Source organism: Oncorhynchus kisutch, linkage group LG12, assembly GCF_002021735.2.
Source record: "Oncorhynchus kisutch isolate 150728-3 linkage group LG12, Okis_V2, whole genome shotgun sequence".
Taxonomy (NCBI): domain Eukaryota; kingdom Metazoa; phylum Chordata; class Actinopteri; order Salmoniformes; family Salmonidae; genus Oncorhynchus; species Oncorhynchus kisutch.
In genome coordinates, this window is record NC_034185.2 from 33,180,352 (window position 1) to 33,204,407 (window position 24,056).

General features: G+C 43.4%; 1 protein-coding gene across 3 annotated transcripts in view; it reads left to right on the forward strand.

The window, feature by feature from the left end:
• rad51b (RAD51 paralog B) overlaps window positions 1-24,056 on the forward strand; it is a 48,102-nt gene that overhangs the window by 7,892 nt on the left and 16,154 nt on the right. For all 3 annotated transcript variants that reach the window (XM_020496781.2, XM_020496783.2, XM_020496782.2), the window contains exons 8-9: window positions 3,250-3,359; window positions 7,046-7,124. In XM_020496781.2, coding sequence (XP_020352370.1) covers window positions 3,250-3,359; window positions 7,046-7,124 — 189 coding nt within the window. The remainder of the gene's footprint in view (window positions 1-3,249; window positions 3,360-7,045; window positions 7,125-24,056) is intronic.

Below are 24,056 nucleotides of genomic sequence, written 5' to 3' on the forward strand. Positions count from 1 at the left end.
CCAGAGGACAGCAGACCTGGGTTCAAAATACTATTTGAAATCATTTCAAATACTTGAGCTGTGTTTGACTGAGCTTGTCTGGTGCAATGTAACTAATAGAATATTCTCAAAAGTGCAAACCCAACCCAGTTGGCACTCCAGGCAGGCTAAAGCAGACATAGTATTTGAACCCAGGTCAGCAATGAACAGACAGACAGCTTCTTTGTCAAGCGCAGGGCCCAACAGACAGACAGACACTCTCTTAATCAACAGCAGGGCTCAGCGGACAGACATACAGACATCCTCTCTTTGTCAACAGCAGGGCTCCTTCATTGACTGTGTGTGACTGAGGCTGCAATGATCCAAGCCCCTCAGCTCCTCCACTGCCTCTAATAGGAGAGCCACTGTGTGCAGCCAGCCAGCAACACACACAGCAACACCCCCCCCCCCCCCCCAACCAGTCGCCCTAATCGACCGCCTGTCTTACACTCGAGGCTTGGTCACACACAGCCACACTGCACAGAGCTTTCCAGCCACTAGACCAATAGGGTTTACTAAGGGACAGAGGGTAAAGGAAAACAGAAGGCAGAGGGGGAGAGAGGGTTGTAGACCTGGGTTCAAATACTATGTCTGCTTTAGCCTGCCTGGAGTGCCAATTGGGTTGGGTTTGTTGTAGAACGAGAGAGATAAACAGCTTGTGAGAAACAACTAGAGAAAAGTTGAATGGGATGCTGAGTGAGAGAGTTGTTGAGAAGGGGAAAAGGGGGAGGTTGAAATCTGTACTGGACATGTTTATTTGAGCCACTTCCTCCTCTGCACAGCAGGGCAGCCTTTCCAGAGAGCTCTCGCTCGATCAGAGATGGCTATCCATCCATATGATATCCATTCTTTCTATTAGCATAGAGAGGCAAACACTGTATGGTTTTCTGTCATACACAAGCTGGACAAGGCCTTTTAGCTATATATTAGTAACACATGTCCTTGAATGTTGTTTTAAAACACTTTTATTGCGCTAGGACTTATTGTGGCACTCGAGGAGCCATCCAGCGAGCACAAGTCGTTACATAGACAGTGTGTTGAAACACTGGACAGGATTTTGGACTCTACACTATCTGCTCTCTGTTCCTGGCCAGTTGTGGGAAAATGTGTGGGCTGCTGGCTTTGTAGGATCAGGGGAGGTTTAGGATGGGGGTTAGGGGTATAGAATGAAGGAGTGTGTGTGTGTGTTATGGTTTGGGTGTTTGTGTTAGAGGTCTGTCTAACAGGCAGAGGGGGAGTTAAGCAGGGGAAAGAGGCTGATATCATGCCCCCCCCCCCCCCCCCCCATCCTTCTCCAGGGAGCTGTGCAGCAGATGTCTGCAGCGCACATGGAGTTTGTTTAGTCTGCCTCTCAGTCCCTCCGGCCTTCTCTTTCCTTCTCTTTTCGTCTCTTTTGCCTCAGCTCCCAAACTCGTGAGCCAGTTGTACACTGATTATGTTAGTGAAAGAGCCCTAATGGTTAGCTAGATGCACTAAGGCCCAATGCTTTCAGTTATATTCCACTTTGGTTTGACTCTGAAACCGCTGGTCTTCTAGTACTGTGTGTCTTTTGTTTTTGTCCCGTAGTTTATTCAGTCCTATCTCAACTTAATTGCCTTTAACCAGTGTTCCCTGTTTGTAGTACTACTCTAGTCTACTGTATGTCTCCTACCTAGTATATTGTGATATTAAAATGAATCGTTTCTCTCTACTGCTGCTGCTGCTCTTCCCGGCCGGGGGAACTTCCGTCACATGGTCGTGCAGCTATTTTATTTTCTCTGCCTTGCACACGTTTCCACAGGAAATGTTTTGAGGAAGTGAGAGTTGCTGATAGGACACTTGTGCGAGCAGAATCCCTGCTTACTCCATGGAAAAAAACATCAAGGAAGAGGATGAAAAGGACACAGCAACATGCACACACACTCACGGACATACACACACACACACACATGCACACTCGAGAACTCATACACACACTCACAGACACACACACCGCCACCCGCCAGGGCTCATCCTTCAGCAGACAGAATTAGCATCCCAGGCCCAGCCAAGGTTTATTGGTGTCATGGGAGCAGAGGGAACCATGGTCACACAAAAGCAAGCAATAATAACAGTGTGTCAGGCGACTGGAGCTGTCTTCTGGTTAATGGTCATTACATAGCCTGCAGGGTCAAACACACACACACACACACACACACACAGTGGAAATTGGGAATAATGATGAATCATGGGGATGAATCAATGACAATACTTACATTACCTACTGTATAGTGATATGTTTTTCAGGCTTCAAGGCAGTTTGTTTTGAATTTGCAGTTTCCAAATTGATTGCAATTTGCCAAGTTTCTGTACAGTCAGTGAGTCATTCCAACTCAAAAAGTACAAGAAAGAGGATTTCAACACCCAACATCTCAGATTGTTATGAAATAGTTTCTGTTGTTAGAAACAAATAAGATAAGCACTCCTGAAACATTATTTTGTTGAAATGAAGGTCATTGATTTCATCCAAATTGGCCATTTATTTTTATTTTTAGTAGATTGCATTCTTTACCACAATTTATTTTCATCGTGAGCAAAAGCTATTGGTTTTCTACCCAAAGTTGCAAAGAAAATGTTGTAATCCATTTAATAAACACAAGAGACCAGCAAAATTGATAGTTGTTGCAGTAGCAGGTGCAGCGGCATCTAGTGAGCAAAATGTGGTACTTTCACACTATTTTATTGTATAGATTGCAAGCTTCAATGGCTGATTTCTCTGAACAGGGGGAAAAAAAACATGGAGTGCATAACAAAGGTTGAAGAAGCAATACTCCAAGCAGCAGCTTGTCAGACATAGAGCACTGATACTGTATACTGGTTTTTGGGGTGGGGGGCCCGTGAGTGGCTTTTGATCATTGTATTGGATTCATCATGTCTTACTAATTGTTAGGAAGAATTATGATCCAAATCTGATGTTGGGTATTATAGTTGAATATTATATGAATCCTACAAATTATAATGGCCAATTTTGGGTGCAATGAATTAGCTTAATTTCTCAGAGAGCAAATTAATTTCAACAAATAGTTTCAGGAATACTAATCTTATTTGTTTCTAACTACAGAAACTATTTCAGAACAATCTGATGGTGGGTGTCATGGCTTGCTGAAATGACATGGTATGACCCCTGTATGAAATAAATGAAGATAACATCACACAAGTGTAAGTGCAGTTCAAAGTTGAACTCAACCCCTGGAATGTTTGTTTGTGTTGCAGCATCCGATGAGAGGGATTCTGGGTATGTGACGGCAGCGCTGGGGAACACATGGAGTCATAGCGTCAACACCCGCCTCATTGTCCAGTATGTAGACGCACACCAAAGACAGGTGATATACGATATGTCACGGAGGATACCATTTTGTCTTACTAACTATGGGAAAGGAACTGTCTTCCTATGTCTTCTTTGGGCTTTATCCAGAACTGTTATTAACCAACTTTCACAGAACACACCGTTTAAAACGACTGAACTATGGCTATGCTTAGATTCTCTATTGGGGAAAGAGTGTGGTCGGTCAGACAGACACACACACACTACTCTCCCTTTAGTCTCATCCTGCACGACTCAGAGCTGCGGGTGCATTCCAGAGTCAACTCCCAAAAAGCCTCGGAGGCCCAAACGAAAGGCTCTGTGTTTTTCTTTTTACGATCGAAATCCCCCTAAAGAAAACCAGCATGAAAGGAAAAGCAGCGGTCCTCAACTGCTGGTCCATTAAGGCTTCAGTCTGGTGCCTGGGTCCATTGGGTCCTCGGGCTGGTTCATTGATGCTGTGTGTGTGCCTCTGCCTGTCTGTCTTTCTGCCTATATGCTCCGGCTGCTCTGTCGGTTTGCCCATGCTCAAATGAACACAGGACAGTCCTCTATCTAGCCTCCAAAACGTTCATCTCCGCCACGATTTCCTTGTAGATTTAAGGGCTCTCTTGTAAAAGAGTTATCTCAATGTGACTCCCTGTTTAAATAAAGGTTAATAAAATAAAATAACTGATTTGCGAAAACATGAGATGGCTTTATGCAGGGAGACTTGTCTCTGTCAGAGTTAATGACATGTTATTGTGGGCGCGTCGGTTTTGAAAACAGGGAGCTGACTGGTCGCTGCGGTCCGCAGAGCCGTGCATGCCTGTGAAAATCACTGAGACGGCATTTATTCACACTGGTCCTAATTCAAATGGGTTTAGCGAAAATGACTGATTACCGACCACAGGTAATCTAATCCCCCTCGGTGAAATAGCACTCACGTTTATTTTGAACTGAAATAAAGCAACAGCAGTTAAAGCAGACATCTGTAGCTGGTCAGGCCCTAAGTAGAGATATATGCTCAAATGTTCAAACTGCACCTCAGGAAATAAAACGTTTCAAATTCTTAGATGCCATTGGGATTGTTTCTTTCCACTAGTGCAAATCTGAGGTCTGCCACCCCCCCCCCCCCCCCCCCCCCCCATAGTAAATGTTTAACTGACTGGATGCACAGTGAGTGCGCTCACTGAAGGTAAAGAACGATCAGTAGGCCTATGGCTAAAGCTTGTAGAATGAGTATGTAGACACATAGCGCTTCACAGCTAATGCTGTCCCAAAGAAAACTGTAAGGTGATTTGTATCTTTATTCCGTGTCTGCACTTTTGCCTCCGTCTCTCTACTTTTCTATGTCTAAAGCTCATACGGAGGTTCAGCATGGCTAGAATGACCTCTCGTTCAACCCACCAAGAGTCTGTCAAGCCTGATGAAACAAGAACACTGAGAAAATGTCACTTCCTTGTTTTGACTGGTCATTTCACAATAACATTTATCATAGCCGTGATTCAACACGCTTCCAAAAACACTGACGCTGCACTCGTTATTTCTGCACTGTTTACAGCTATTTATGCTGCAGCAACCTCAATCGTCTTGTTTTCGCTTAGTTCTTCCTTTAGATGGTGGTAGCTGAAAGGCCCAGGCTGGTTTGAACTGAGCCAGGCCATGCGACACTAGTCTGGCCCCAAATGTGTTTGTACTGAATGACCTAGAATTGGCAAGATGGCACAAAGAGATCTGGGACCAGGCTTAAGTAGTATCGGAAATCCCAGAGCTTGGAGCAACCGCACAAAGTCTGGGGAGGATGTTTCATTCTCTTGGACATTTTGTAATTGGAGAAAAATTATTATGAATGATAGAACAGCTATTTCCATGTTAAAATGTTATGGGATGCATTTCCTCCACTCTGGTAAGGCTACATTATGATCAAATAGCCACAGTAGCCTACTTGACCACTGTTAAAATGAACTTAAAGTGAGTACAGCCTCACTGTTCACAGTAAACATGAGCCGGAAGTTGCACAGAATTTTCACAACATTACCAACTCAACACTGATTCTCAACACTGTGGCCCCATAAGGGTGCGTCATCAGTCACCTCCTGTATTCCCTGTATACGCATGACTGCGTGGCCTCACACAATTCCAACTCTCATCATCAAGTTCGCTGACAACATAACAGTAATAGGCCTGATTACCAACAACAACGAGACGTCCTACAGCAGTGTTCCCCAACTGGTGCCGCTGGTTTTATTTGTCTCCAAGTTTTCTGATTTTTATCATTTATACATTTCATTTTTGGAGATAAGACTGTAAAACACCAGGAAATCAGCTCCAATTGATTTTAATTTTGGAAATCTGTTGCCAAGTATTCCCACGCAGGTAATTTGCAGTCTACAAATGACTGGTAATTATGTTCAAGAAAAAATCAGTCCGAGGCTGAATCTAGTTGTTGGTCCCTGGTCTAGAGGGAGGAGGTAGGCACTCAGATGTCGCAGGAAGGCCAAGAAGATCATCGGGGACTCCAGCCACGGCGTGGTTACACGTGGTCTATGGTTGTGATGCCAGTTGGACGTAATGCCAAATTCTCTAAAACGACGTTGGAGGTGGCTTATGGTAGAGAAATGAACATGACATTTTTTGGCAACAGCTCTGATGGACATTCCTGCAGTCAGCATGTCAATTGCACACTTCCTCAACTTGAGACATCTGTGGTACTGTGTTCTGAGAACTGCACATTTTAGAGTGGTCTTTTATTATCGAATGATCCTGCTGTTTAATCAGCTTCTTGATATGCCACACCTGTCAGGTGGATGGATTATGTTGTCAAAGGAGAAATGCTCACAAAAAGGATGTAAACGAATATGTGCACACCATTTGAGGGAAATAAGCTTTTTGTCATTTTGGAAAATTTCTGGGATCTCAAACATGGGACCAACACTTTACATGTTACGTTTTATTTTTGTTTAGTATATTTTTTATACTTCACTTGGTCCCCACACCCCCTCTGGTAATTTAGTCTGACTGCTGCTCCCATTATGGCCATTCCCCCTTACCCCCCTCTACAGTCTTTACTCTGCCTCCACCCCAATGGATATTTATTTATTCATCACTGCTACAATATTTCTATTGATATGTTTTTTTAAAATGATTTTTTATTATTATTTTCATTGTTTTATTTCACTTAGTCCTGCATGTTGGAGCGCGGATCCTAAGATTTGCACTGTACCCTGCAATCATACCTGCAACCTTGTACATGTAACTAACACTGAATCTGAACAATATCAGCGTTGTGGCTAGGGGACAAAAGGGACAGATCTGGGCACGTTGGCATCTTCAAGTGGCTTAAACGCAAATTCTTGGCAGCATTGGAGCAACCCAAGTAACCTTTCACTCCCCCTCTCCTCTTATCCCATTGTGCCCAATCAAAAACACCCTACCCATTGGCGACGTGCCCCGTTGTCCTCGTGTTGTCATGTTTTGCTCGACGACGCCTGACTTTCAAACTGCCTGCATGACAATAGGTTGTGACGCTCTGTCTGAATGCTAGTGGGGAGTGTCCTCTCAGGTTCAAGTGTCATGTTGGAGATCACTCTCTTTATGGTGCGTAACATCTCTCACTTATGTGTTTTACGCTCTGTCAAAAAATGTGACTGTCTGACAACCCAGTGAACCCACATTCGTATCTCCTCTCTTCTCTCACTTAATCTCTCTTTCTCCCTTTCACAGATTGTGATAGCGAAGTCACCTGTGGCCCCGTTTGCTGTTCTAAACTACACCGTCCAGAAGGAGGGCATCCGTCTAGAGGGTGAGTCGACAGTCAGTCAGCTGGCCATACAGATGGCCTCCCTGTAATGAAGCTGACTTCCCAGCCTGTTGTATTTTATACAACAGTGCTTTTTCTGGATGACTTCATCTTCTGCACCCAATGTACAAAACCCATGACCCTGTCTCACGTTTGGGTTAAAAGGGGCAAATAGCCCACCTCTTAGGGCTTTATAGTCATATGACTATGATTTTAGGAAACTGAGAGCAGGTTTTCTCCATATGGAAATATTACCTTAGAGCAGCTCTCTGTTCTCTCTTGATGTTGCATATTCCAGTAGTACATTCAGTGAACTGGAGAACAGGAAGAGGGGAGTGAAAGAGGAGCTCTCCTTCGCTCCCACCTGCCCCCCCCCCCCCTTTCATTTCCCCGTCTGTAGTATCTGACCACTGAATAAACCATAGATTCCCCCTCAGGACAGATGTGCCCTTCAAGCTGCTCGCCATAACTCACTGGGCTGTTTTCACTCCGAATCTGAAACCTGAAATCTTATTGGAACACGGTAACATAAATCAAAGCCTAAAAGAGCATGTGGTGAGGGGTATTTTGGTGTTTGTGTATGTGGGGTTTCAGACTCGTAACCTGTTTAACCTGCGCACCCCCACTGCCTCTCTGTCAGAGTTCATTAGTTGGAACCGTTTGATTTACCCACAAGCCCTCAGGCTCCTGTTGATCTATGTTGGTGCCAGACACCGCTAAAGTTTTATAGGAAATGTAATATCACAAAATAACATTCTGTTAAGGGGGGGGTACACTATACTGTTTTTTCCACACTTTAGTAGATTGAGCATTGCATTTGAAAAAAATAGGCCTAGTTGTACTTATTCTTCACAGGGAGATGTAGAATGTCTACAAAGTACTCCCCGTGACTTGTTGCCACCTATCTTCATCCATGTGTGAATGTACAAAAATGACAGATGAGCAAAAATGACAGTAAAAAATAAATAATTTACATACTGAGCTATATTGTATGATCAAACAATTGGGCATTTTATATTATTTTATAATACAATTGCTCAGAGAAAGATGTTTTGTGGAACAAGTCATCTTTTTTTCTCAAAGGGAGTGGTCAAAAATATTGACACCCCTTTTTTTTCAATACATCACCTTGCGTGGGTAACGGCACTGAGCCTTTTTCTAAAATGTTTTGGGAGGGATCCTTCCAGATCCTTGATATCCTTCGTCTGCGCTTATGGACTGCCCTAATTCAGTTCAAACCACAGGTTTACAAGGGGTTTGAAGTCCGGAGACCAAGATGGCCATTGACGGGGCTGTTGTGGAGAGGGTCAAGATCTTCAAGTTCCTTAGCGTCCACATCACTGAGGACGTAACATGGTCCGTAACATGGCCCATCAGATCCTTAGGAACCTTTTACAGCTGCTCCATCGAGAGCATCCTGACTGGTTGTATCACCGCCTGGAATGTCGGAAGGCCCTACTGTAGGTGGTGCAGACGGCCCAGTGCATCACTTGGGGTGAGCTCCCAACCATCCAGGACATACATGCCAGGTGTCTGAGAAAGGCCTGAAAAATTGCCAAAGACTCCAGCCACCTGAGACATGGACTGCTCTCCATGCTCCCGTCCAGCAGGCAGTACTGGTGTATCCTACCCTGCTGCTAAAATTATTATTGATTATCTATTTATCCTGCTACTCGTCACTATTACTCCTATTTACACTTGAAGTCGGAAGTTTACATACACCTTAGCCAAATACATTTAAACTCAGTTTTTCACAATGCCTGACATTTAATCCAAGTACAAATTCCCTGTCTTAGGTCAGTTAGGATCACCACTTTATTTTAAGAATGTGATATTTCAGAATAATAGTAGAGTGATTTATTTCAGCTTTTATTTCTTTCATCACATCCCCGTGGGTCAGAAGTTTACATACACTCAATTAGTATTTGGTAGCATTGCCTTTAAATTGTTTAACTTGGGTCAAACGTTTCCGGTAGCCTTCCACAAGCTTCCCACAATAAGTTTGGTGAATTTTGGCACATTCCTCCTGACAGAGCTAGTGTGACTGAGGCAGGGTTGTAAAGGCCTCCTTGCTCACACACACTTTTTCAGTTCTGCCCACAAATGTTCTATGGGATTCAGGTCAGGGCTTTGTGATGGCCACTCCAATACATTGACTTTGTTGTCCTTAAGCCATTTTGTCACAACTTTGGAAGTATGGTTGGGGTCATTGTCCATTTGGAAGACCCATTTGCAACCAAGCTTTAACTGATGTCTTGAGATGTTGCTTCAATATATCCACATAATTTCCCTTGCTAATGATGCCATCTATTTTGTGAAGTGCACCAGTCCCTCCTGCAGCAAAGCACCTCCACAACATGATGCTGTCACCCCTGTGCTTCACGGTTGGGATGGTGAAGCAAGGATGGTGCAAGCCTCCCCCTTTTTCCTCCAAACATAACGATGGTCATTATGGCCAAACAGTTCTATTTTTGTTTCATCAGACCAGAGGACCTTTCTCCAAAAAGTAAGATCTTTCTCCCCATGTGCAGTTGCAAACCGTAGTCTGGCTATTTTATGGCGGTTTTGGAGCAGTGGCTTCTTCCTTGATGAGCGGCCTTTCAGGTTATGTCGATATAGGACTTGTTTTACTGTGGATATAGATAATTTTGTATCATTATCTTCACAAGGTCATTTTCTGTTCTGAGATTGATTTGCACTTTTCACATCAAAGTACTTCCTGAGCGGCATGACGGCTGCGTGGTCCCATGGTGTTTATACTTGCGTACTATTGTTTGTACAGATGAACGTGGTACCTTCAGGCATTTGGAAATTGATCCCAAAGATGAACCAGACTTGTGGAGGTCTACAATTGTTTTTCTGAGGTCTTGGCTGATTTTATTTAGATTTTCCCATGGTGTCAAGCAAAGAGGTACACCTCCAATTGACTCAAATGATGTCAATTAGCGTATCAGAAGCTACTAAAGCCATGACATTATTTTCTGGAATTTTCCAAGCTGTTTAAAGGCACAGTCAACTTAGTGTATTTAAACTTCTGACCCACTGGAATTTTGATACGTGGTAAGTGAAATAATCCGTCTGTAAACAGTTTTTGGAAAAATGACTTGTGTTATGCACAAAGTAGATGTCCTAACCGACTTGCCAAAACCATAGTTTGTTAACAATACATTTGTGGAGTGGTTGAAAAACAAGTTTTCATGACTCCAACCTAAGTGTATGTAAACTTCCGACTTCAACTGTACATGTACAGTGTGTTTTCCATGTACAAAGTTCAGACCCCTTCTCCCCTTTTCCACATTTTGTTACATTAAAGCCTTATTCTAAAATGGATAAAATAATTTTCTCCCATCATCAATCTAAACACAATACCCCATAATGACAAAGCGAAAAAAATGTTTTTAGAAATCTTTGCAAATGTGTATAAAAAAACGAAATACCTTATTTACATAAGTATTCAGACCTTTTGCTATGAGACACGAAATTAAGCTCCGCTGCATTCTGTTTCCATTGCTCATCCTTGAGATGTTTCTAAAACTTGATTGGAGTCTTCCTGAGGTAAATTCAGTTGATTGGACATGATTTGGAAAGGCACACACCTGTCTATACAAGGTCCCACAGTTCACAGTGCATGTCAGAGCAAAAACCAAGCCATGAGGTCGAAGGAATTGTACGTTGAGCCCCGATACAGGATTGTGTCATGGCACAGATCTGGGGAAGGGTGCCAAAAGATTTCTGCAGCATTGAAGGTCCCCAAGTACACAGTGGCCTTCAACATTCTTAAATGGAAGAATTATCCTGTTACCAGTCACTTTCTCCCAATCCCCGCTTACATGTACATTTCTACCTCAAACTACTCCAGAAAATGTGGTATTGGCACTGTTGTCACGCCCTGACCATAGAGCCCTTGGTCCTCTATGGTGTAGTAGGTCAGGGCCTGACTAGGGGGTGTTCTAGCTCAATATTTCTATGTTGGTGTTTTGTATGGTTCCCAGTTAGAGGCAGCTGGTATCGTTGCCTCTAATTGGGGATCATATTTAGGTAGCCATTTTTCCCACCTGTGTTTGGGGGATATTGTTTTGTGTTTGTGCACCACTACTTTCACGTTTCTTTATTGTTTTTAGTTTAAAGTTTCACCGTAATAAAGATGTGAAACGTCAATCACGCTATGCCTTGGTCCGCTCATTACGACGATCGTGACAAAGTATCCCACCAAGCAAGGACCAAACAGTGTGTGACGGAGGTAAAGGAGTTTTGGACCTGGGAATAGATATTAGGGCTGTCAAACTATTCAAATAATTAATTTTCTATTTGTTTAAATTTGGTGCTAAATGAAAACATTCTCTTTTTTTAAGCAGGCATTTATTGACTCAAACACAAAACTATTTTGTATCAAAGTTTTTATTGGCAAATTCACCATAAGTAAAGCAATACAAAAGTCCTGTAACTTAATAATGCTCCCAGTAGACCTACTAACGTTCCCTCATAAATTCTCACACACACAGTTGAAGCTTCAGCCATTCCAAATGATTATCCTCCCAATTACTGATTTGGAGGGTTGGCTATAAGAAAAAAAAGAACTGGATCTATGGGAACAAAGCAAAAACCTGTCCAACAATGTCATGAATTCCACAGAACATAAACCTGTGACCATACACTTCAGTCATCCTCCTATTTCTTTTCACTGAGCCAGTTTCATAGACAAAACAAGCCTGTTGACATTTTCAGGTGATAAAGCTGCTCTCTTTTGTACGATATGCCCAGAGTGAAAACAACCTCTCACAAGGTACTGATGTGGCAGGCGTTGCCAGGTACCTTTGCAGGCCAGCCTAGTGTGTGCCCTTGCATGCTGTGACCACCACTGTAGTGGACAGTCCTTAAACCTTGGGTTGAGTGCTGTGGCTATCTTCAGCCATGTGAATGTCAGCTTGAATCTTACCATGTAGGCAGGGTCATCATCAGAGCACTCCATCACCCGAAGGAGATGACACAAAGCAGGTGACACCACTGAGCAGGAAATGCACTTCTCTCCTCCCAGAAGTTCAGTCAAGTACCTGCAGTGAAAGATATTTCAAAATCACTTCAGTCAATTGTGAGAGACTTGTTATACACACACACACTTTACACACTCACTCTCTCACACTTAAGCACAAAATCTTATAACACTAATAGTAAGACTAGTAGTAAGATTACCTGCTGGGATCCAGTAGTGCCTCCAGCTTCTGCAGTTTCTCCAGTTCAGCTGTGGTTGGCATGGTGATGTTTGTTTTTTTGTTGGGCCAGAGCATCTCTGTTTTTGGTTTCTGTAGAACATGCTTTACCATTTCCAGAGTAGAATTTCATCTCGTTGTGACATCTTGTGCGTGTGATTCCTTATTTAGCCCATTTGCAACTTGATGTCCTAGCTCTGCAGCGTTTGGTGGGCTGAAATGCCCAACCATTTTACGGGCGTTTGGCTAGGGCATTGTCGAATCCGCTGTACTAGGGACACTGATGGGAGTGCATGTGTTCAAAAGGCAGATGTCTCGCAGCTGTAATCAAGTTCCGTGTGCTGTCTGTGCAAATTGAGCTTTTATCAATGTTCTACTGTTTTGCTAGATCCATGAAATGCCCTGGCACATTTCAGCAGTGCCTCTCTTCTGTCTTCGTTATGGCCAGAGCGTGTGAATGCAGTTTCCAACCGTTGCATGCTTCAACTCCTCTGCTTTCGTAGCCCTCTCACTTTCATACAGCTTGTGTATTCTTGTAACGACGGTGGCTCTCGGGTATCTCGTACGCTGAGTCGTTTGATGCTATCCAAATGATATCCCTCAAGCTTTCGTCCTCCACAATGTGGACTGGTCATTAACGTGTTAACTTTGACAGCCCTTATACACGCACGCGTGCGCTTTGGGTCAAAAGTTTTAGAACACCTACTCATTCAAGGTTTTTCTTTATTTTAACAGTTTTCTACATTGTAGAATAATAGTGAAGACATCAAAACTGAATGAAATAACGCATATGGAATCATTTATTAACCAAAAAAAGTGTTAAACAACCCTTTGCCTTGACAGCTTTGCACACTCTTGGCATTCTCTCAACCAGCTTCATGAGGTAGTCACCTGGAATGCATTTCAATCAACAGGTGTACCTTCAGGGGCGGCAGCGTAGCCTAGTGGTTAGAGCGTCGGACTAGTAACCGGAAGGTTGCGAGTTCAATCCCCCGAGCTGACAAGGTACAAATCTGTCGTTCTGCCCCTGAACAGGCAGTTAACCCACTGTTCCCAGGCCGTCATTGAAAATAAGAATTTGTTCTTAACTGACTTGCCTGGTTAAATAAAGGTAAAATAAAATAAATAAAAAATATGTATTTCTGGAATTTCTTTCCTTCATGCTTTTTGAGCCAATCAGTTGTGACAAGGTAGGTAGGGGGTATACAGAAGATGGGCCTATTTGGTATGAGACCAAGTCCATATTATGGCCAGAACAGCTCAAATAAGCAAAGAGAAACAACATTCCATCATCACTTTAAGACATGAAGGTCAGTCAGTACGAAACATTTCAAGAACTTAGTTTCTTCAAGTGCAGTCGAAAAAACCATCAAGCGCTATGATGAAACTGGCTCTCATGAGGACCGTCACAGGAATAGAAGACCCAGTGTTACCTCTGCTGCAGAGGATAAGTTCATTAGAGTTACCAGCCTCAGAAATTGCAGCCCAAATAAATACTTCAGAGTTCAAGTAACAGACACATCTCAACATCAACTGTTCAGAGGAGACTGTGAATTAGGCCTTTGTGGTCAAATTGCTGCAAAGAAACCACTCTACTAAAGGACACCAATAATAAGAAGAGACTTGCTTGGCCCAAGAAACACAGGCAATTGACATTAGACCAGTGGAAATCTGTCCTTTTGGTCTGATGAGTCCAAATTGGAGATTTTTGGTTCTAACAGCCGTGTCTTTGTGAGACGCAGAGTAGGTGAACAGATTATCTCCGCATGTGGTTCCCAGCATGGAGGAGGTGGTGTGGGGGTGCTTTGCTGGTGACACTGTCGGTGATGTATTTAGAATTCAAGGCACACTTAACCAGCATGGCTACCACAGCATTCTGGAGCGATACACCATCCCATCTGATTTGCACTTAGTCCCACTATCATTTGTTTTTCAACAGGACAATGACCCAACAGACCTCGGTTGTGTAAGGGCTATTTGACAAAGAAGGAGGGTGATTGGGTGTTGCATTAGATGCCCTGGCCTCCACAATCACCCGATCTCAACCCAATTGAGATGGTTTGGGATAAGTTGGACCGCAGAGTGAAGGAAAAGCAGGCAACAAGTGCTCAGGATATGTGGGAACTCCTTCAAGACTGTTGGAAAAGCATTCCTCATGAAGCTGGTTGAGAGAATGCCAAGAGTGTGCAAAGCTGTCATCAAGGCAACGGGTGGCTACTTTGAAGAATCGAAAATTGAAAATATATTTTGATTTTGTTTTACACTTTTTTTGGTTACTACATGTTTCCATATGTGTTATTTCCTTAGTTTTGATGTCTTCACTATTATTCTACATTGTAGAAAATAGTAAAAATAAAGACAAATCCTTGAATGAGTAGGTGTGTCAACTTTTGACTGGTTCTATATGTATATAGTTATACTATTTTGACATTGATTATTGCACAGTTGGGTAGAGCTTGCAAGTTAAGAATTTCACTGTACTTGTGCATGTGACAACTTTTTAATAATTCCGGACCCCATTGTAAGTGAGCATTGTTTTGTCTCGAACCAGGTTTCCATCCAATCTTTTTATGCGAGTAAATTATGTGTAAAAGCTAAGATGTTTTCAGCACTTTTATTTCCATGACTGATCAAAGCTCGTTTTATGGCTCTCTCTTATCCCTCCGCAGTAGACATGGTGAGCAATATGTTTGGAACGTCGAAACGCAATCAAATTGTAGTACCGTATCGGCACCGAAGTATCGTGATAGCGTTATATTGTGAAGTCTCTTGCAATTCCCAGCCTTCGCGTTAGTATCCTCTTGTCGTATTCCAGTATGGCTTTCTTTGAAAAGCTCTTCTCTCTCCTCTCCCGCTCCTCCAGTGAATGGGTCGTGTTAATCTGGCCTTCTCCTCACAAGTGTGTCTTTGATGTGATGTGAGCACTGCTTCCTGCCAGCTTCCAAATAGAGCTCTCCTACCAGAATGTGGTTTCTTCTTTTTCCCACTGAATACACCAGGGCTTTGATTTGGCTTTATGATGCAGTGGGTACAAACTCGCCCTCAGTGTTCACTGCTCACTCACTCTCACCCTGCCATCCCATCGTCATGCCAACAACCGGTCCCCTTGATGCACGCACTAAGTAGCTGACACACACAACTGACCCTGTCGGGTTTAGCTGTTCACGTGTTCATCATTTGTGAAAGCTGCTTTGAGATGCTATATCTCTGTAATTTTAGGTTGTTTGCCGTTCTCAATGGCAGCATGTTGTAGATTGTTGGCGTTACCGATGATAATGGTGCACGATTACACAATTATGTCATGAATAATACCTGGTTTAACCCCAACCTCTACGACTGGTTTGGAAACCTGCATTACATTTCCAGCAGATTTTAATAAAGTTTTAGCTAGGCCTACTCAAAAAGCTGGCAAATGGTTATTTAAAAACACTTTTTTTTTTTTTTAAGTACAACATGGTTACGCAAGGAGGGGAAAGTGTGCTTTACTGGAAAAAAGAACATCTGCCCGTCCAATCCAATTGGACAACTGGTGTGTGGAAGTTAAATGTGACACTCCGCACCCCTAGCCAGGCAGTGGACGGTTGGCTCCCTTCCTCCTCTCCTTGCGTCTCATTAAATGATCTCATTACCATTCCATCCATCCATCGCACATTGCTTTCATTAGGAGCAGCAGCAGCTAGCTATCCTATCCCTGGGCATTACGTAACTTCCCTTCCCCTCAGCTTTTGTCAGGAGACGGTTTCGTGACCGGGGTTTGGGACTAGCCCTGCCAGAAAGTCAACCCCCTCATTCTTCGGGCCTGTCAGATGGGTTCTCTGTTTCTGTTTCACGCAGAGAGAGAGAGACAGAAGAGACCATGCACAGACACTAGTACACCTGAGTACAAATACTATTTGAAATCATTCAAATACTTTTGAGCGTTTTCTCTAGCCTGCCTGGAGAGCCATAGGGGTGGGATTTATATTTTTGCAACTATTTTATTATTCGCATGGCAAACTCAATCAAACGCGGCTAAAGTCGGTGAAATGATTTGAAATAGTGTTTGAGCCCAGGTCTGAATTCTGATAGATACACAAGGCAACATCTGGGAAACTAATGTGGAAGAATACAGCACATCAGGAGCTTTGGAAGCCGCAAAAGACACAAAAAAAAGACCATTCCCAGCATAGCTCAAAGATTGTGGGAACAGACACAAGTGTAGTCTACCTGTGTGGAAGGCTATATTTCAGTCACCGTTTCTGTTGGGCTAGCTGCTAGCTTTATCTGTGTACCGTGCGTTTTCAAGTCGTTGGAAAAGAGTTGAGGTGGGTAATTGTGAGAGAACTGCAAATCCCCTGACGGGTCTGATGATGATGATTTGAAAAGCAAAGGGCTTCTCTCTAGAGAAAGAGAGGAACCAAACCTGAGCCAGGTGCTTGAGAGGAGAGCGGGTTAGAGAATAGCAAAGGAGAGGAGGATAGGGGGATTGGAGAGAGAAAAGAGCATCAGAGAAAAAGCACCTTCCTCTCCACAAGATCCCGCATGCCTGGGAATTCACTTATTGTTTTCAGGATTACTTATGGGCCAACCTGGCAGCTCACTACGGGTGAAAAAGTGCTGTCACTGCACAACCCTGAGTAACTGTGTAACTCTATAAGGCTACGGACCCTATCTCAGCTAGCTCGCTGTGCTATGTCTGTGCCATTCCATTTGGTCACCTACGGTCCGATGCAGTTACTGCCACTTTACAGCTTAAGCAGTCAGTCTCTGCAGGAGAGACACTCAGAGACTCACAAACCAGATGACAATGGAATATGGGCTAGTAAGAGAGTCTCCAGATTTTTCTGTGTTGGTTCCATTAGAAGGACAACTTTTATATTGTGTTTACTTATACACTTAGCAGGGGTTCTTGAACTTTTTCTGCCTGGGACTCAAATGAGTCTGTTTTCTTGGGACCCAAGCTTAGGAAAATATGCAACTATACATAAATATTGGTACATTTCATTGCCCTTATGCCTAAAACAAATGCAATATAGACATGATTTTTTTTTATTCTGAACTGGAATAAACTGATTGGTCACATTTGTAGACCAGAAAACACACACAGTCCTTATGAGAGTTGTGTGGCATGTTGAAGTTTTCATCAAGCATGTCTATTCTGGGCTCAGTGTGTTTGCCTCATAGCGTCTTGCTTCAATTATTTTATTCCAGTTCAGAATAAAAATGATTACAGTTCCAACCTAGACTAGTTTTCAACAGTCATTTCTACAGTTAAATGTACAGAAGGCCTGAATTTTTCATCTTCATCTGTACTGTTATTTAGGATTGCAGCTAGCTTGCTGTGACGAATGTTAGCTATTAGCTGTGTAAAAGGCCAGGGGATTGTTTGAAAGAGAAACTCACATCTACTACTATGAGAGGTAGTACGCCCTTATTTCTGCTCATCATCACCCGTTATAAAATGACAACAATGCCCTGTTAGCTGACTGACTTTTCCACTGTCGAAGCACTGTTTCCTGGAGCATTCTGCCCTGTTCTGAAAGAACTCCCTGGGTTTACCATCATGCTGTGGATATGTGTCTTTTTTATTAAGTGGATATGTGTCTTTTTTATTAAGTTGTTCATTATGCGAGTCTCATTACTAAGCACTTCCCCGCACAAAACACATTGTGGGCAGTCCTCGTTATACGTTTGTATGAAAGAGAAGAGAAACTCATCGCTGTATTTGCGTTTCATGACAATTGAGCTCAGTCAGAACTTGTGGCTAGCATGAATCCATTTGATGAGTGAGTGAGTGATGGCGAGTGGGAATGACAAGTCAGTGGCTGACAGCACATCATCTGCTGCCTGAACGACAGCGCTGCGTCGTGTGTGTGTCGCGGAGTGATCTTCAAGAAAACTGCAGAAAAAAGATCCGGTAAACAGCAAAGCACACGGGCATCTCCCTCTCACATTCGCGCAGCTGCCAAACTGAGCAGAGACCGCTGCTTAAGCAGAAAGCGCACTGAACAGAGAGCGTAGATGCAAAGTGCCAAATCAATTCCAGTAATTAATTAAACTATAATAAATGTACACTGACACGTCGCGACCCACCATTAACAGGTCCTCGACCCTTTAAGAAAGGCGGATTTAGAGAATCTTAAGTAGGACTGGATATATGATGACAAGTTATTGTGTAACCCATCAGACAGCTCTCTGCCAATCCGGTCCCAGCGTGTGACATCCACATGTTCAGACTTGTGTAAGCGTCAAAGACACAGGTCGTTGGGTGCGTGTGTGACAAAGGAGACTTATTCAGGTTCATCTTCCAGCCCTGAGGTGAGGATTAAACCTAAGACGCAGACCCCCTATCCTCCCCCGTCCCTTTCAGTCAACCAAGACCCAACCATGCTTCTCTGATTCCTCACTGTTGTCCTGTAATCTTAGTAAACCCAACACTGTGTCAACCTATTGTCTGGGCCTCGTTTTACATCATTGTGACAGTGAGAGGTTTTACTTGAATATCGTCTGTTGTTTAATGTGCATGTTATCTGTAGCTGGGGATCGGGTGGAACATGTGAGGCCATGTAACCAGAGTGATCCCAGTGGGTATATAGGGTACAGTGTTTTGAACAACCTCATGGCGTCATACTGCCTGAACAGGGCCCCTACTGATAGATGAGATCAGGTTCTTTCCTGGGAGACGTTTTCGAAATGGAGTGAAACCGGGAGCTAGTTTCTGAGCTTGTTTTCCGTTGCAAAACATTTTGAAACTGTGTGCCCTACTGAACATGACCCAGGCCGCTACTGATAGATGTACTCTCTTAATCTCCACCCACCTACAGTACACTGTGAACTCCGCTATCATAACACCTTCAGATGAGGTAGCCTTCAGATGAGGTAGCGACGTGTCGGTACCCGGTACTTTTATCATTATATTGCCCTTCACCGACCTGTTACTGTGAACGCCTACCTAGGAGGATGGAGGAGGTGGCTAAAGTTGGAGTGTTGACACGCCGGGTTGCAACATTATAGGCTTCGCAAGTCTGCGTGGCTGGTTTTGTTAGGCAATGTTATAATTGCCCAACAAGTTTTCAGAAATACTGTTTGATCAGATTAGCAGTGCAAATATGCCTGGGTCCCAGTCCTGTCATTCTGTTACAAAGTTATGACCAAAGGGATTGTTTGTAAAGTCTGAGTTTCATCCGAACTCTCTATTGATCCCTCATCCACCCCTCCTCCTCTGCAATTCTCCCTCTTTCATTTCTTGCGGTTCAGTTCATTGAGTTCCTCTGCTTTTCAGAGCAACTCAATGCAACTGCCGAACACATGTAAAAACCCCTGGAATGTCAGATGGATGGCATCCAAGATATTTTAATCTCCAAGTTTGAAATCCGATTCTGGGTTTTGGTTCGGCTCTTCCTCTGTTTAGAATGGAGGCATCCGTGGTTTGATGACAGTCTTGAGTGCTGTTTGTCTATGGGAAGCCATTTCTCTCTCTCTTTTTGTGTGAGTGTGTGTTTGTTTGTCAGCGGCAAGCCCGTCCTGACCAGTTTACATAGAAATGCACTGTTTACATATTTCTCCTCGTCTGAGGAGTGAAACGTGATTACCGTTGGCAACCACTCTGTAATTTATCCAACATCTCTCTTATCAGTAGTTGTGTTTTCAGTGGTTTATATCAGGTAGACCATGGTGAACCCACTGCTCAATCAGGTATGTCAGGTTGTCTGCATTGTTTAGTCAGTGTGGGATGATAATGGCATGGTCCCAGATCTGTTTGTGGGACAATAGAGGCTTGAGGTCACACTGTGTCAACGTCTAAGGCTGCTCCCAGATTTGGTCACTGAGAACTTTTACATGCACAATAATAATTAGATATTCAAGTGATTATGGCAGTAGACAGATTCCGCATTATTCATATAAACACTGTACTCTGTTTTATCTTAATCTGCGTCAGGTCAAAATCGAAGTAGGCATACGCCAATTAAAACACCTGATTTTTCTGATCCATCTTACGAATGATGAGGACATTATTCGGCGTTCCAGCGGTGTATTTCATTTACGTGTGACTGGGAATACAATTATGCCTCTGTTGGTCACAGATATGGTATGGGTGTGGATCAGAACCAGTAAGTATCTGATGTGAACACCATTTGACTCATGCAGTGTGACACATCTCTTTCACATAGAGTTGATCAGGCTGATGATTGTGGCCTGTGGAATGTTGTCCAACTCCTCTTCAATGGCTGTCCTAAGTTGCTGGATATTGGCGGTGGGAAATAAGCTTTTCGTGCGTATGGAACATTTATGGCAACAATTTACATGTTGCATTTTATATTTTTGTTCAGTATATTTTACCATGTCAGTATATAAACTCAGCAAAAAAAGAAACATCCCTTTTTCAGGACCCTGTCTTTCAAAGACCATTTGTAAAAATCCAAATAACTTCACAGATCTTCATTGTAAAGGGTTTAAACACGGTTTCCCATGCTTGTTCAATGAATCATAAACAATTAATGAACATGCACCTGTGGAACGGTCGTTAAGACACTAACAGTTTACAGACGGTAGGCAATTAAGGTCACAGTTATGAAAACTTAGGCCTCCTTAGTGTCCTTTCTTCTGACTCTGAAAAACACCAAAAGAAAGATGCCCAGGGTCCCTCATCTGCGTGAACATGCTTTAGGCATGCTGCAAGGAGGCATGAGGACTGCAGAGGTGGCCAGGGCAATAAATGGCAATGTCTGTACTGTGAGATGCCTAACATGGAACCCAAACCGGCTGCACGCATGCGCCATTGTACGCTATTGTGAATAAATGCATTTTGTCCCCCTACACCAAACTCAATCATGACACGCAGGTTAAAATATCAAAACAAACTCTGAACCAATAACATTCATTTGGGGACAAGTCGAAAAGCATTAAACATGTATGGCAATTTAGCTAATTAGCTTGCACTTGCTAGCTAATTTGTCCGATTTAGCTAGCTTGCTGTTGCTAGCTAATTTGTCCTGGGATATAAACATTGAGTTGTTATTTTACCTGAAATGCACAAGGTCCTCTACTCTGACAATTAATCCACACATATAACTGCAAACTGAAACGTTTTTAGTCATCTCTCCTCCTTCCAGGCTTTTTCATCTTTGAACTTATATGGTGATTGGCATCTACACTTTCATAGTATTACCATGACAACAGGCAAAACATTTAATCTTTCAATCACCCACGTGGGTATAATCAATGAGGAGATGGCACGTGGGTACCTGCTTCTATAAACCAATGAGGAGATGGGAGAGGCAGGACTTGCAGCGCAATCTGCGTCAGAAATAGAAAGGAGTTCTATTTTAGCCCTGGACATCGCAGACGCTCGTTGGCGCGTGCAATAATTGAATAACATGGATTTCAAAATTTATTTTGCGATGCTCGCTCACGCAATGTGTCCGGTCTGGTCAGCATGTAAGACATCATTACAGGGAGACAGAACGGACAGCTGATTGTCCTCGCAGTGGCAGACCACGTGTAACAACACCTGCACAGGATTGGTACATCCTAACATCACACCTGCGGGACAGCGACAGGATAGTAATAACAACTGCCTGAGTTACACAAGGAATACACAATCCCTCTATCAGTGCTCAGACTGTCCACAATACAAACCTACCGTCGCTGGACCAGATAGGACTGGCGGCAAGTGCTCTTCACAGCGAGTCACGGTTTTGTCTCACTACGGGTGATGGTCGGGTTTGTGTATATTTTCGAAGGAATGAGCATTGTACTCTGGAGCGGGATCGATTTGGAGGTGGAGGGTCTGTCATGGTCTGGGGCGGTGTGTCACAGCATCATCGGACTGAGCTTGTTGTCATTGCAGGCAATCTCAACGCTGTGCATTACAGGGAAGACATCCTCCTCCTTCATGTGGTACCCTTCCTGCAGGCTCACCCTGACATGACCCTCCAGCATGACAATGCCACCAGCCATACTGCTCGTTCTGTGCGTGATTTCCTACCAGAAAGGAATGTCAGCGTTCTGCCATGGCCAGGGAAGAGCCCGGATCTCAGTACTATTGAGCACGCCTGGGACCTGTTGGATCAGAGGGTGAGGGCTAGGGCCATTCCCCCCAGAAATGTCAGGGAACTTGCAGGTGCCTTGTTGGAAGAGTGGGGTAACATCTCACAGCAAGAACTGGCAAATCTGGTGCAGTCCATGAGGAGGAGATGCATTGCAGTACTTAATGGCCACACCAGATACTGACTATTACTTTTGACCCCTCCTTTGTTCAGGGACACATTATTCCATTTCTGTTAGTCACATGTCTGTGGAACTTGTTCAGTTTATGTCTCAGTTGTTGAATCTTATGTTCATACAAATATTTACACATGTTAAGTTTGCTGAAAATAAATGCAGTTGACAGTGAGAGGACGAGTTTATTTGTTGTCAATGTTTTGGCGTCAAACTGGTGGCATTTGTGAAAAAAGTCAATAGTTGGAAAAGTTGCAGATAATGCCATTGTTGATTAGATGCTTTCTTCATTAATTAGACTATTTTCTCTTGATCCATATGCTTTGTCTGCTAGAAACTCATGGATAATATGGACAGATATATACAAAATTAATTCTAAATATGAATACATTATATATGCACTAGTTATTCAAGTATAAATGACCAAAGTTACCATGGATTGCAATAGTTTTTCTGTTAATTACCAAAATTACAGAAGATTCCGGTAACTTTGGTAAATTACTGGTAGCTTTGCAACCCTAGTCTTGCCTCCCACTGTGGAGACCAGAACACAGTGTGTTGTTTGTGGTTGATGTTTTATGTCAGTCACACACTGTACCTATGGAGGGTGTTGGGTTGGTTAATTATGGCCCTATTCATTCGTATTCATTAACCTTTAGTAGTGGTGTCTGTCTGTCAGAGGGCTGGAGTGGTGCTGTTGTTCCTGATGTGTCTGAGGCGCCAGCAGCTGTTTACTGGGATTAGCTCTCTCTCTCTCTCTCTGGTTCTCTCTTTTACAAACATGTATGAATGCACAGTCACATACACACTCTCGCTCACACACATGTACACACGCTCTGTCTAGCTGACTCTTCTCCCACTCTATCCTCTGTCTCTCTCTCTCTCTGTGTCTGTTTTTCTCCCTCCCTCCCTCGGCCCTGCCACACAGACAGTGCTGCCCTGTGTTGCTCCTGCGGCCTGACCTTTCCAGCCCTGACAGCTGACACGCAGCCCCGTTCCCACACCACACGCCTGCCCTGGCCACATCCTCTGAAGGACCCCCAGCCAACACACACACACACATACAAGTACAAGCACGCGCACACACACACACACACACACACACACACACACACACACACACACACACACACACACACACACACACACAGGGACACATGCACACCGACAAGACACACACCCACATACTGTACACAGGTCGGCCAGCAGCTACTTCCTAATTCCACCGTCAACCACACAGAGAGAAAACTAGCATATAGCTATTAAACGCCAGGGCAGGAAAGATGCAGCCACACAATAGCACCAGCGGCCCCTTTTGAACTCTCTCAGTATTTCCTCAGTTCAACGGGTTTTTATTTTTTCACCTTTTTATTTAACCAGGTAGGCAAGTTGAGAACAAGTTCTCATTTACAATTGCGACTTGGCCAAGATAAAGCAAAGCAGTTCGACAGATACAACGACACAGAGTTACACATGGAGTAAAACAAACATACAGTCAATAATACAGTATAAACAAGTCTATATACGA